Genomic DNA, 14,000 nt, shown 5'->3' on the forward strand with positions numbered 1-14,000 from the left:
TAGAAGGCATATCATTTATATAAATAAGAAACAGCAGTGGCCCCAGCACCGATCCTTGGGGAACGCCCCATTTAACAGTGCCCCATTGGGACTGAACATCATTACCACTCTCAATATTGCGGAGAATTACCTTCTGCTTTCTGTTCTTAAAGTAAGAGGCGAACCAGTTGTAAGCTGCTCCCCTTACTCCATAATGTTCCAACTTCTGCAGTAATATTTTGTGGTCAACAAAGTCGAAAGCCTTCGTTAAATCAAAGAAAACACCTAACGTTCGCAACCTTTTATTTAATCCGTCGAAAACCTCACAGAGAAAAGAGACTATAGCATTTTCAGTTGTTAAGCCATTTCTAAAACCAAACTGTACATTTGACAGCAAATTATGTGAATTTAAATGCTGCAGTAACCTTGTATATACAACCCTCTCGATAACTTTAGCAAACACGGATGGCATAGAAATAGGTCTATAATTATCAACTTAGTGTATGTGTCCCTCAAAGGTAAGTATAAAGTTGATTAAAGTGAGCAGGAAGGATATCATAGGTTTGGAATCAGGTGGGTGCTGACAGGAAATGTTCAGCAAGAGACAGGCCATGTACATGGGAGATGTTGCTATACAGGGACCACATTCCGATCCCAACACCACCTGATAACCAGAATGACTTTTCTGGCCTAGATGATAAAATGCACGATCATATTGGTGATACATACATGCCTTCTAAAACTCCTAACCCAAGCTGAACTGAATGATTTGACATGATATTTGTGCTTATCCAAAGAATCTGCCCACTTATTACGATCATATGTTCGCGTAACCTCCTGTAACAACCTTCGCTTGGTACTGCAGTCGTGAAGAAGAGTTTCAACAATATTTCAGAAAGGATGAAAAAGCTTCTATGATTTACTGTCATGGCACTGGTGTTCTAACTGAAGCTTTGGGTGTAACATATATCTCAACTGAATGACAGTTTACATATATTAATGAGAAGTATCAACACTGTACCATTCCACATTCATAACATGATTGTTTCAGTTCCAGTGGGTCATTCAGTATAAATGAGTGGAACTTACAACACAATGCAATATTTGGTAACTGCTCTGAAATATGAACCTCACAACTTGAAGATATGTGGAGACTTAATACACTGTATGTCTCGTGTTAAATTTTTGAACTATGTCATACCATACACAGGTGGACATTAACACTATATGTTACAAGTTGTGGCCATACTGTTGGGTCTAAAAGGTGGCTGCACCCAACATCCATGCTTCCTATGCCTATGGGACAGTCAGGCAGACAAGAAACACTATGTACAATGCATATGGGAAGCAAGACCTGCCCTGACACCCAGTGTGCATAACGCTAAGTCATGAGCTCTCATTGATCCTCAGAAAATTCTACTTCCACTGCTGCATATTAAAGTTAGTTTGAAGAGATCCTCTATAAAGGCAGTGAACAAAGATAGCAAGGTTTTTACTTTCTTAAAACAAATTTCCAAGTGTCAGTGAGGCCAAACTTAATCAAGTGTTTTTGATAGTCCGCAGATCGAGCAGCTTATGAAAGATTCACAATTCCATGAAAGTATGGAGGACAGAGATGAATGTCTGGTTAGCACGGAAATCAATAATAAAAAAATTTCTCAGCAACTATAGGAGCACAAAATGCTCGTACATCAATAAAGATGCACTTTCTCAGCTCACATTTAGATTGCTTCCCTGACAACTGTGGAGACTATAGCAAAGTGTGAGGTGAACTTTTTCATAGGAATATTAGAGTGATGATGGAGAGGTACCATGCTCACTGAGATGTGAACGTGCTTGCGGACTATCATTGGTGCCTCAAGAGAAATTCAGATGCAAAACACATACAAGAGCCCTTGAAAAGAGCCTTTCTTCCTACAATGTTGTTAATGTACGAACTTATAAATTTCGATTTCATCCAAATGTAAGACTTTTCAAACCATAATCAGCATGTATATTATATTTTAAAAATCCTAAATGTTATATTTTAAAAATTGAAATAGCAACAGAACCTGACATGATTCGACAAAATGAGTTACACTTCTGACTTCAGCATGCACAGAATATTAACAATCTGCTTTAAAAACCATGACCTCAAAAATGACACATACCAGTGTTTTGAAGCCCAACTTCCTGCATGGTCAGTGTTCTCTTATGATATGATCATTGATTATAACTCACATATTCTAGTGTAGTCTGCTCATCAGAAAGTCTTGTAGTCAGTGGATAACCTCTAACCCATGAACATAAGGCTTGGTGTTAGGAGTTTTGGCAACCCATGCTTGATAGGTTTGATTCTGATAAGTCAGAATCACTGTAGCTGGCAATGAAGCATAGCTGTACCAATTTAAATCAGACAAAGTAGCTGTGATTCAAGATGGTACAGTAAAGTATACAATGTTAATGAGAGTAACCCATGTTAATGAGAGTAACCGGATGTGATGTGAAGGTATGTTTGTAGAAAATCAAGAATTAATACAACTCTTTCAAAGCTTTGGATGTTCCTATTGTAAATAGCTTAAAAATGGCTCACCAGGTCCTGCATCTCCAATATCCATACTTATCTTCTTTGTAGTGTGAACTGCCAATTCAAGACGTCCTTCTGAATCCATAAAAGATTCCCATCCACCAATGACTCTAACTTTCCTCGGATCCACTATTTTTGGATGGAATGGAGAACCTGTAGAAACAACAACAATTAGCTTTCGAATAACAATATTAATTGCATATAGTGCTGCAAACCAATTATGGGAAATGTTAAGTGTCAGAAAGGCACATTTAAAGAAGATTGTTGGATATTATCAGCTATCATACTAAGTCTTTCCTCAGATGTAGACAAAACACACACACACACACACACACACACACACACACACACACACACTGCCGCCTTTGGGTGCTAATGTAGCACAGTTAGCTTCTGAGGGTTTAAGTCACGATAGCACAACAAATGACAATGACAATGCGATTGAGTAGAATTTTCTGTAATTCAGTTGAGACTTCACTAAACGGTGGAATATCTGCTTGCTATTGATCACTGTGGTTTTTTTTTTTTCTTTTTTCTTTTTTTTTAAATATTTCAATAGGGTCAAACTAAGATAAATAGCCAATTTATGCAGTTTCCACAAGAATCATACATGTACTAGCTTCCCTTAAATAAGCAATAAGAAATGAAGCATAAAAGAACTGCCATTTAAAAAATAATGCAAGTAAAAGTATAACTGCATGAGAGTAGTTGTACACTTCATACCTGGAACTGGCACACCATCCCACAGAACCTGAACATCAAAAACACCAACTTCCACTGGAGTGAACGTTACAGCGTACACACCGTTCGATTCTCTCTCAATCGACGGTTCCGCAATGCTGTCTGGTCCATCCACTTTAACAGTTGGTTTTCCTGTCAACCCAACAGCCATTATTTTGAACTTTGCAGGACAGTCCACTTGTCCACTTTGCAGTCCCTCGCCCAAAGCCTTAGCCGTGCCTGAATCTTCAACGGTGAAAGTTATAGGGGAACCTAAAACAAAAAGACAATTAACCTTATAAAAATCTCCCGAATTAAAGATTTATTGTTTGTTTATAACAACAAAAACAATCAATTTTTGACAAAAAATCTTCAATGGTGAAAGTTATAGGGGAACCTAAAACAAAAAGACAATTAACCTTATAAAAATCTCCCGAATTAAAGATTTATTGTTTGTTTATAACAACAAAAACAATCAATTTTTGACAAAACAATTTAATTGGATAGATAAAAAAATCTACTCTCCAAGTGGTAGCAGAACACACATATAAAAGAAGGTTATAATTGGGCAAGCTTTTGGAGACAGTGGCTCTTTCTTCAGGCAGAAGGTTGAAGAGGAAGGAAGAAGGAAAAGGACTGGAGAGGTCTAGGAAAAGGGGTGGATTTCAGGAAAGTCACCCAGAACTGTGGGTCAGGGGAGACTTATCACACGGAATGAGAAGGAAGGAGTCTTTCCTTCTCATCCTGTGCAGTAAGACTCCTTCCTTCTCATTGCGTGTGATATGTCTCCCCTGACCCACAGTTCTGGGTGAAAGCTTGCCTAATTATAACCTTTTCTGTGTGAGTTCTGCCACCACTAGGTGAGTAGATTTTTTATTGTCTGTTTAGCACATCAAATGCTTTCAACTCTATACGAAAAATATGCTTACGCACGTTGTATCTTTTATGTCGCCTGATCCCCTTTGATGTGCAATGTAGCCCGCCAGACAGTGGAAAGAGCCTTATTGGGTTTAGAAATTTCCAAATTTATCGCCATGAGTACGGAATTGGAAGCACAAAAGTAATGGCAATTTCTTAACAAACTTTGTCAAAACAGCCTAGTACAACAAAAAGTTTGGCAATATTACCTGGAACTTCTTCTCCGCCATACTTAATATTAAATCTGTAGCTTCCAGGCACTGAAGGGCAGAACTCAATCAGATCAGTATCTTTTTCTTCTGGCCAGCTCTTGACCTCAAGAGGTAGGTCTTGTCCCAAGGGACTTGTCACAGTTACATCAAGTTCTGCAAAACCAGCATCTTTTCTTACCACTGGAACAATAATAAAGTGTATTATAGGCTAACAGCATCTTATCAGTGTTTTCTGATTTTAGAATATAGTGTTAGCCATTACCATATTTCCATCCTCAATGTCAGACTTATTAGAACACAAATCACCTGAAATTATACTGCATATAACACTGAATAATTAAAAATATGAATATAATAGAGGGAAACATTCCACGAGGGAAAATTATATCTAAAAAGAAAGATGATGAGACTTACCGAACAAAAGCACTGGCAGGTCGATAGACACACAAACGTACACACAAAATTCAAGCTTTCACAACCAACGGTTGCCTCATCCTTCCCTCATGCCTGATGAGGCAACCGTCGGTTGCGAAAGCTCGAATTTTGTGTGTACGTTTGTGTGTCTATCGACCTGCCAGCGCTTTTGTTTGGTAAGTCTCATCATCTTTCTTTTTAGATATGAATAATTAAAAAGCAATTCAATCTCACACTGAGGTACCCTCATTCAGATAGAAAGGATAGTAATTACCTGCCACAAGCTGTGACCATTGTCTGTGTTCCTGACTTGACATCACTATTATGAGATGAAGAGGAATCTCAATTTGGTTACATACAAAAAAGGAAAATGTCGGCTTCTTTTTATACGTAATTATACTGCATATTTGAATATTTTTCAGGTAAATTAGACAGTCTGTGAATACAGTCTCTCTAAAATTCCGATAACTGAGATAGGAGTCACCACTGATGGCACCTGACATTGTCACCGGTGTTTAAAGGCCAGGAGCCAAGTCTCTTTTTCAGGTAGTCGAACAAATGCCAGTCCTCGGAGTCTAAACTAAGCTATGCAGTCGATTATTACAAATGACTCATTTCAGGTGATGGAAGAGCTCGTATTCACTAAGCAATGTGATGACAAGCATTGTCCTACAAAAGCACAAAGTGAGTTCCACCAGCCTACATAATTTATTTTTTGTGACTTGCACTCACGTTCTGAAAAGAACAGAACCCTCGAACGACTAGAGACAGGATGTTCATATTCACTGGACACGTACATTGGTATGCTCTGCAGAAATGATAAGGATTTCAGTCATCTCGGTTCAGCACGAATGGCATCCTGTGGCATCCGTGCTGCATTCACTCGGTTCCGAAGTTCATCTATGGTGGTTGGCATCGGGTCACATTACTGCACCTGTCGTTTCACCGTATTCCACATTTTCAATTGGTAACAAGTCTGGTGATCTGGCAGGCCAGAGCAAAATGCCGATATCCAGTGGCAACAAGATCGCACGTGTTCGTGCGGCAACATGTGATCGTACATTGTCTTGCTGAAAAATATCATCTGAGGTCTTGCGCAGAAAGGGTACGGCTACAGGTTGAAAGATGTCCGACGTACGGCACACTGGTCACAGTGCCCTGGACGTGCACCAAATGTAATTTGTGGTTGTACCCAATAGCACCTCACACCACAAGGCTCGGAGTTGGCAAAGTACGTCTCGTGCAAATGCAATCACTGTGATGCCACTCACCCGGTCTGCGGTGAATCAAAAAGCGGCCATAATTTTCCACCAAAACAGAACCCGGATTTGTCCGAGAACACTATCTGATGTCATTCCTGTCTCCAGTGATCTCATTCCGTACAACATTGCCATCTAGCACGTTTTTGCACACTCGTCAAAGATAGGCAGGGAAGTAGATGACTCGCACAAAACGTGTGCCACAATAAGCGGCGACGGACTGTCACTCCCGATAGTGTACGGTGTGTTACTCTGTTCCACTGTTGCGCCAGAGCTGAGAAGGATGCAAAACTGTCGTGCAATGCCCTTTGGATGACACGTAGATCTTCTCGGGAGGTGCAGCCTGACCCATCTCATTGTGTTTTATGGTCTTATATGAACCATTCTGCACACACTCGTTGCACTGCCAAAATACTTCAGCCCACACTAGCAGCAATTTCCCAGATGGATGCATCATATTCTCTCGTGCCAATAATGTGCCTTCTTTCACACTCATTGATTTAACAGTACAGCTTGTGCATATGTCTACACAGCATCCTGCACATCTGCTCAAGTCACAATGATCTATTACCTTCAGTTTATAGCAACTACGGGACTCACAGGTATACTTTGCTGGCAGGTTGTGTTGCGCCACGATACTGATGTTGGCCTCGAATCTATGGGCCGATACGGTTCAAATGCTCATCATTTTTCCAGAACGTGTCCTGTGAATAAGAACATCTTATCTCAAGTCATTGAAGGTATTCTGTTTTCTTCTGAACACGAGTGTATTGAATCTCACAGTAGACATATAAGTCTTTCCATGTTCAGTAAGCTATGCTACGAAAATTCCTTAAAATGGTAGCAACAAATTATAGGCAAACAAAGCTGATGGGCTTTCATTGTAAGGTTGGTATGATGAAGCACTCCAACATGACAAATTTTTGTTGTTTTGTTTCAGTACTGATACAAGAGGTCACTGTATGTGAGGCAGTTTCACACAGAATTTCCACCATTTAAGATTTTCAGTTGTATCCTTCCTATTGAATTACTACAGTATAATACATTCTCAGTTTGTCACATCATATGTGGCTGAAATCTTGATCTTCCACTGAAATGCTCCACCATTTTCTTCAGGAACAAATGTCTATGGAGGTGAACACTAACAGTCCACAGAGGGTTTGTGATCAGTCAGCATACGTCGTCATTACGTAATGCTACCAGCGATTGTGGTCCATCTCTGCTCTGGTGACGTAAACAATTCAGCACATTTCTCTGCATCTTCTTGGCCTCCAGAGCCCTTCCCGTGCAATTTTGAGATTACAGCTGCTGCTTCTTTAATACCTGAGCCCCTGTACATAGAAGTGTTGCACAAGACATTACTTTCATCAAACATTATTCTGCCTTTATTTGTGTGGATGTGTTGAAAACTGCAGATTTCTCAAGTTCTCGTATTTAATGTGCCTCTGCTGTTTTGCACAGTGGTCAATATCTGTACAGATACCCTGAGCAATGCAGTTGCTTCTGCAATCACAGGGAATCTTATATGCCACGGACCCCGAGACGGTCACCATCCCTAAGCGAGTGCAGTTTCACCTTTATCTTCTTGTGTGGTGGAAAATGTTCTTATGCCTATTCTTCCCAGGAACCTAATGATTTTGCTAGATGTTGCACTACAGAAAGAAAGAATCACAGTGGATACGTCATTGCAATATTGTTCAATATTTTTGCATTTTAGTTTCTCGGAGGGTGCTAACTCAAACCCTGCAGCTCTTCTTTCACAATAAGTAATTCAGATAATTAATCTCATTATCCAAGTGATTCTTGTACAGACAGTTGTATCTCTATATAGTAATGTATTTTAAATAGCTCATTTCTTGGCTGGGTGATGGAAACCCTATGCAGTGAGGTATAAATCAGTGTGCACAGACTTGCGATATACGCAGAGACTGAGCCATCCATCTGATATTATTTCACTGAAAACACCTGGTCATCTCTCTGACTCAACATAAAACCAGATGTAAGGAGGCACACTTATCGTGTGATCGATACAACTTCTCCAGAGTTTTTGTGCTGTGCAGCCGGCCCACAAATGTGACATCGATGTACCCGACACACTCGTATCAATATACACAGTATTTCCATAAGAGTAAGCAAAATTTTAACAGGACATAGAGGATGCTCCACTGAACAATTTGAGATAGGGAACCTGGGGGTGGAGAAGCGAGCTTAAGGAGATAATAGGAGTAAAATGACATTACTGTGTACTTTTTTATTTACATTACTTCGCAAATACAGTCATCGACACAATGAACACACTATCTGTACTGCATCTTATAAAATGTGCTGAAACTGACGACCACCAACCTCAATGCAAGCACGACATCAGCAAACGAGATTCTGATGCACCCTGACAAATATCTCTCACGTGTTTCGAATCACACTATAGGCAGCTACAATCCTGGAATTGTAATTCCATCTTCGTATCCACTGGGTCTAATACATGAGTGACTGCACATATGCCTATAGCAAATAATCAAGAGCATTCAGGTGAGGTGACCTCCCCTTCCAATCCGGCGACCAGGAAACACTGTACCGGTACTGCTCCATCATATTGTACAGTACATCTCTGAATAGCACTGAGTAACGAACAGTTCTGTCGTCAATGCGTAGCATATTCTCTCGTGGGACAATGTAAATACAATACGACAGAGTCAGCTTATGAACAAGGAAAGTAAATAAAACCTGCATCACGACTTCCCGGTAATGAGGCTCGTACTCCTTTTTCCTTGCAGAAAACAGAGAACACACATGTAAATAAACAGCACAGTACGTGTAAACTTTTCCATATGTTAGTTATAAATAAGCTGGAAAACAGTAATGTTAGACAAAGCAGTAGACAAGTTTACTTCCATATCTCCTTAAGCTGGCATCTCCAACCTCAGTTCCCTATCTCATTCTCTACATCCTGTTTAATTTTTGCATGCTGTTATGGAAACACCCTGTATTGTAATTAGTGTCAGTGAAGAGACTTCTGGTGTCTGGAGTTTCCTTGGCACATCACAAGAGGGCGCAACTTTTGCACGTGCTAGTTTCGAGACGGTGCACGTGTGCAGTACTAGAGTTGGGCTTTACAAGTACACTGACTGTGGAGTCTCCTAGCAGTAGGAGTATGTCAACACAGGCCGTGCTTAGTGACAATTGCCAACTTGAGACGGCGGTGGGTTTCTCAGTTTGGAGCTGGCTATGTGACTGGTAATCACATATAAGTTTTTTTGGTTCTTTTATGGCACTTCCATAGCTGGTCTGTAACATTTTCTTGTGGCAGGTTTTGACTCTGCCACAAAAGTAGCTCACTGACATGTACCAGCTGCGTCGTCGTCGTCGTATAATGGGAGTTAATGATTAGCTTCAGTCTGCTGAGTTACATATTAAAGAGGTTTAGTTGTCCCAAAGCGAGTGAACATACTACTTGCACAGGTAAGTCTTGATAGTGCTAAAATGAGATCAGCTCCCTCATCATTTTCATACCGATAAACATTAGTTGTGTGTTTGATGTTTAGAAATCAGGTGCCAACTATTGTGGAACAAAATGTTAAATTTATACTTTTATTTGACATTCCAATGGGAGTGCCAACAGCAGCTTGTGCATTGGTATGATTTAATTTAATCTGTAAATACTGCACCCCTGGGTGGGATCTTGTTTGTTTTGAAGTGGCTGATGTGGCCGTCGACTAGCTTTTTATCACAGTCCCTTTTGTGGATGATCATTGCCACTGGGTCTGAATTTATGAGGGTGAATCAAATATAAACCAGAACTTTCATTTTACGTGCCTTTTTGTACATAGAAAGTGGAAAAATCTCTGCTCATTATTGCTTTCATTTCCAGTGATTGTTCTCCACAACTAGAATGTTGTTGTACTGTTTCTTTAGTTAGAATCACAATTTCAGAGCAAGAGGTACCATCAACTATTGTGCAATGTATTATAAACAAGTTTTTCACAACAGATAGCATAAAGCCAGCTGAAATTTTAAAAAGATTTGACGCATAGTTTAAGAAAAACATCCTGAGAAAGACTCAAGTGTACCCATGTCACAAACAGTTTTCAGGATGACGACAAACAGTTGAGAATTCAGCTCATCAACATTGCCTAAGGACCAGCAAGACTGAGAAGTACATTCATATTGTTAGCCAGGTTACTGAAGACTATCACTGAATCCCAATTGCTGAAATTGCTATTGAGGTTGGCATAAGCTACAGTAGTGCTCAGGAGACCATTACTGACAAGCTCAGTTTTCGGAAAGTGTCTGAGACATGGATGCCTCCCTTCTCACAACAGAGTAAAAATGTCATTGTTTAGAGGTGTGCAAACTGTTACTGACAGGCTGCCAAACTAAAGTGGAGAATTTTAGCACCAGAATGTGTCCTGAGATGAGACGTTGTTACACCATTACACCCCAGAAATGAAAAAAAGGAGCACAGAATGGTGCAAAAAGGATGAATCTGTACCTGTCAGCAAAAACCGTCTCTTCACATGGAACGTTCCTTCAACAGTCTTTTTTTGATCGATTTTCACCATGCTGGACACTGCATACTATTGGCAATTTTTGGACAAAACAAAATACTATTACAGTCAGAAAAGGCACACATTTGCAATCTACGATGTGATCACGCTTCGTGACAATGTTCGACCCCACGCAGCTGCCTGAACTAAACAAAAATTTCAGGAACTGTTCTAGACCACACAGAACATTCCCCCTACAGTGCGGACTTATCATGCTGTGATTTTCATTTAATTGGACCACTAAGGGAAGCAATCGGAGAACACAGAAAATCAGAAGGTGGTGTTGGAATCTGTTCCACTTCCTGACCCATATAATTATTACTAGGTGGTTTGCAAATTCACATGTTTTTATCGTACTGGATCTTAGCCGAGCCTGTTACCAGATAGCCTTCACTGATAATTTCAACAGCCTTTAACAGAATTTTACACAAAATAAAATATTTTAGGATTTAACACAGTTTCCTTTGGCTTGACCACTGGTGTGGCAGTATTGTTTCGCCTTTTACTTTCGGTTTTAGGGGATATAAATTTTAAGTTTGAGTACAATTACTTAAAACAATGTGGTCATTTATAATGCAACATTTTCTAAACATTCAGAGCATATAGTTTTACCTACGACTGAAGCTCTTTTTATCAACAATGTTACCTCTGACATCTAACACATACTTGTTTACTCCACAGTATTATGTAAAGTAATTTAAAAATCTTGCAAGTAGCGCACCTGGAGAACAGCTGACACGTTGTTAACAGAAATATTTGAACAATAATTAATAATATCTTGGTTGCATAGCCAAATGGTGACGAAATAATAATGTGTGTCAGTATTTTGCAGCTTATTGAAGCTAACCGCTCGGTATTATTCACATTCTTCCTAACCACCCACAATCCCAAACCCTGATCTGGTTCAAATTCACTGATGCCATCTACATGGTCTGGACCAAGGGTGACAATTCCATAGCCACATTCATCCAGGACCCCAACACCTCCTTCCCATTCATTTCACCTGCTCCACTTCAACCCAAGAACCCACCTTCCTCAATGTTGCCCACCTCAAAGACAGCTACGTCAGTATCTTCAACCACATCAAACCTACCGACCACCAACAATATCTTCACTTTGACAACTGTCACCCATTCAACATTAAGAACTCCCTAGCCTACACACCTATGGTCATCAAATCTGTAGTGATGAGCAGCGTTCTCCAAATATGCCTAGGGTCACACTAAGGCCTTCACTGACTGAAATTACGAGGTTTGGAACTTTAATAGTGGCAACTATTTATTTACAGCTCATACAAAATAGATACATGTTTCAAAGTTTTGCTGACCTTCAAAGTAGTCACCAGCATTGTGTATAACCCGTTGCCAGCAACGTGGAAGTAGTAGGATACTCTTAGCAGTGCCAGTTGTGTTCACAGTTCAAGCAGTGCTATATATTGCTCGACAATTTTGTAGCAGTTCTGAAGAGAATGCCGTGAAGCGGAGTGTGCACTGATATGAAACTTCCTGGCAGATTAAAACTGTGTCCCGGACCGAGACTCGAACTCGGGACCTTTGCCTTTCGCAGGCAAGTGCTCTACCAACTGAGCTACCCAAGCACGACTCACGCCTCATCCTCACAGTTTTACTTCTGCTAGTACCTCGTCTCCTACCTTCCAAACTTTACAGAAGCTCTCCTGCGAAGTGAGAGCTTCTGTAAAGTTTGGAAGGTAGGAGACAAGGTACTGGTAGAAGTAAAACTGTGAGGACGGGGTGTGAGTCGTGCGTGGGTAGCTCAGTTGGTCGAGCACTAGCCCACGAAAGGCAAAGGTCCCGAGTTCGAGTCTCGGTCCGGGACACAGTTTTAATCTGCCAGGATGTTTCAAATCAGTAACAGCTTGCACTGTACTTGATTGAGCATTGTCCTGCAAAATGATTGTCAGGTCCTGCAGAAAGTGTCATCACTTCTGTCTCTATGCTGTTCATTTTTGGAACACAACCTACGACCAGCTTAGAGACAGAAGTGAACAGCAAGGCACCTTGGGACACATTTGAAGTTACTTTTGCTTCCCTTTATCCTAGATAACTTGCTGCATCCTGGCAACTCAGTCACAAAATTTACTCGATACCTTGTACAGCTGTACTTTTGATAGTAAGTCTTGACAAGGTACCAAGTCAAACACTTTTCAGAAGTCAAGAGATACTACACCTACCTGACTGCCTGATTTTGTGACTTTCCTAATATAATGTGAAAAAAAGTGAGAGTTGGATTTTGCTTTTGGAATTCACACAAGTTGGCATGGAGGAGCTCATTCTGTTCAACATATATCATTACATTTGAGCTCAGAATATGTTCTACGATCCTACAGCAGATAGCTGTCACTTATATTGGATGTCACTTATGTGGCTCTCTTATGTTATCCTTCAAATCACTGAGCACAGATTTTGGTGCTAACAATCTATGGTATGTGGTTAAAATGGAAGTTAACACATCTGCAAATTGTGTACAGAATCTGACAAGGATTACATTGAGCCCTCGAGCCTTGTTTAATTTTAGCTATTTTCTCTATAACTCAATGTTACACCACACACACACACACACACACACACACACACACACACACACACACAGTGAAATCAATGTTATAAGTGCCACTGGCTAGAGGGTGAGTCGAAACTCTTAATCACTCATTTCCAGAAATGCAGTGTCAACTGGCTTCATGCTTTACAATACCTCAAGTGTCACTCAGCAATGACTACAGAAACATGTAGCTTATTAGGAGCTGCAGCACCTTTCAACTCCCTACGCACACTCTTTGTACTTGCTAGAGTAATGGAAGCACTCTGGAACTCGTGCACAATTCCTTCCACAGATTTCACCTGACTGTCTACAAGCTCCCTCCGCAACGCTTGACGGTCCATCTGTCAGTACATGAGGTCAGCTTGGTCTTGCTTCAGCTGTGGTTCTTACTTCATGTTTCCACCACACAATTACATTGCTGCCAGTCCACTAGAGCAGCTTTAGAAGGGTTGAAATACTTCCAATTTAGATTTTTGGATTTGTTACTCAGGTGACATCCAGTGACTAGTAGACATGCAAAAGTCAGTGAGTTCTCCTGACTGGCCCATTCTGCTTTTGATGCTCTAAAGACAATTTAATACTCCCCATCCTTTTATACTGGAGGGTTTGCCTCTCACGACATCTAGTGGTCAATTCCACATTACATAAGAGTGTCTGGATACTTTTGATCAGAATTCAACATTTCTACTCTTGTTTTGCTACCCTTAATTTCAGTTCCTGTGGCATCCATCAGTGCTACACACTTACTTTGGTGCCACTGGCAGCCTTTATCTATGACCAAATTTTCTTTGAGTTCTGTTAGAAATCCTGTCTGAAATTTTCCAGTAAG

At 40.4% G+C, this 14,000-nt stretch overlaps 1 protein-coding gene across 2 annotated transcripts in view; it reads right to left on the reverse strand.

Annotated features, from left to right (window-relative positions):
• LOC126161294 (filamin-A) overlaps positions 1 to 14,000 on the reverse strand; it is a 917,852-nt gene that overhangs the window by 70,956 nt on the left and 832,896 nt on the right. For both annotated transcript variants that reach the window (XM_049917033.1, XM_049917034.1), the window contains exons 41-43: positions 4,393 to 4,575; positions 3,269 to 3,538; positions 2,552 to 2,698 (exon numbers count right to left, since the gene is read on the reverse strand). In XM_049917033.1, coding sequence (XP_049772990.1) covers positions 2,552 to 2,698; positions 3,269 to 3,538; positions 4,393 to 4,575 — 600 coding nt within the window. The remainder of the gene's footprint in view (positions 1 to 2,551; positions 2,699 to 3,268; positions 3,539 to 4,392; positions 4,576 to 14,000) is intronic.

This window comes from Schistocerca cancellata, chromosome 2, assembly GCF_023864275.1.
Source record: "Schistocerca cancellata isolate TAMUIC-IGC-003103 chromosome 2, iqSchCanc2.1, whole genome shotgun sequence".
Taxonomy (NCBI): Eukaryota; Metazoa; Arthropoda; class Insecta; order Orthoptera; family Acrididae; genus Schistocerca; species Schistocerca cancellata.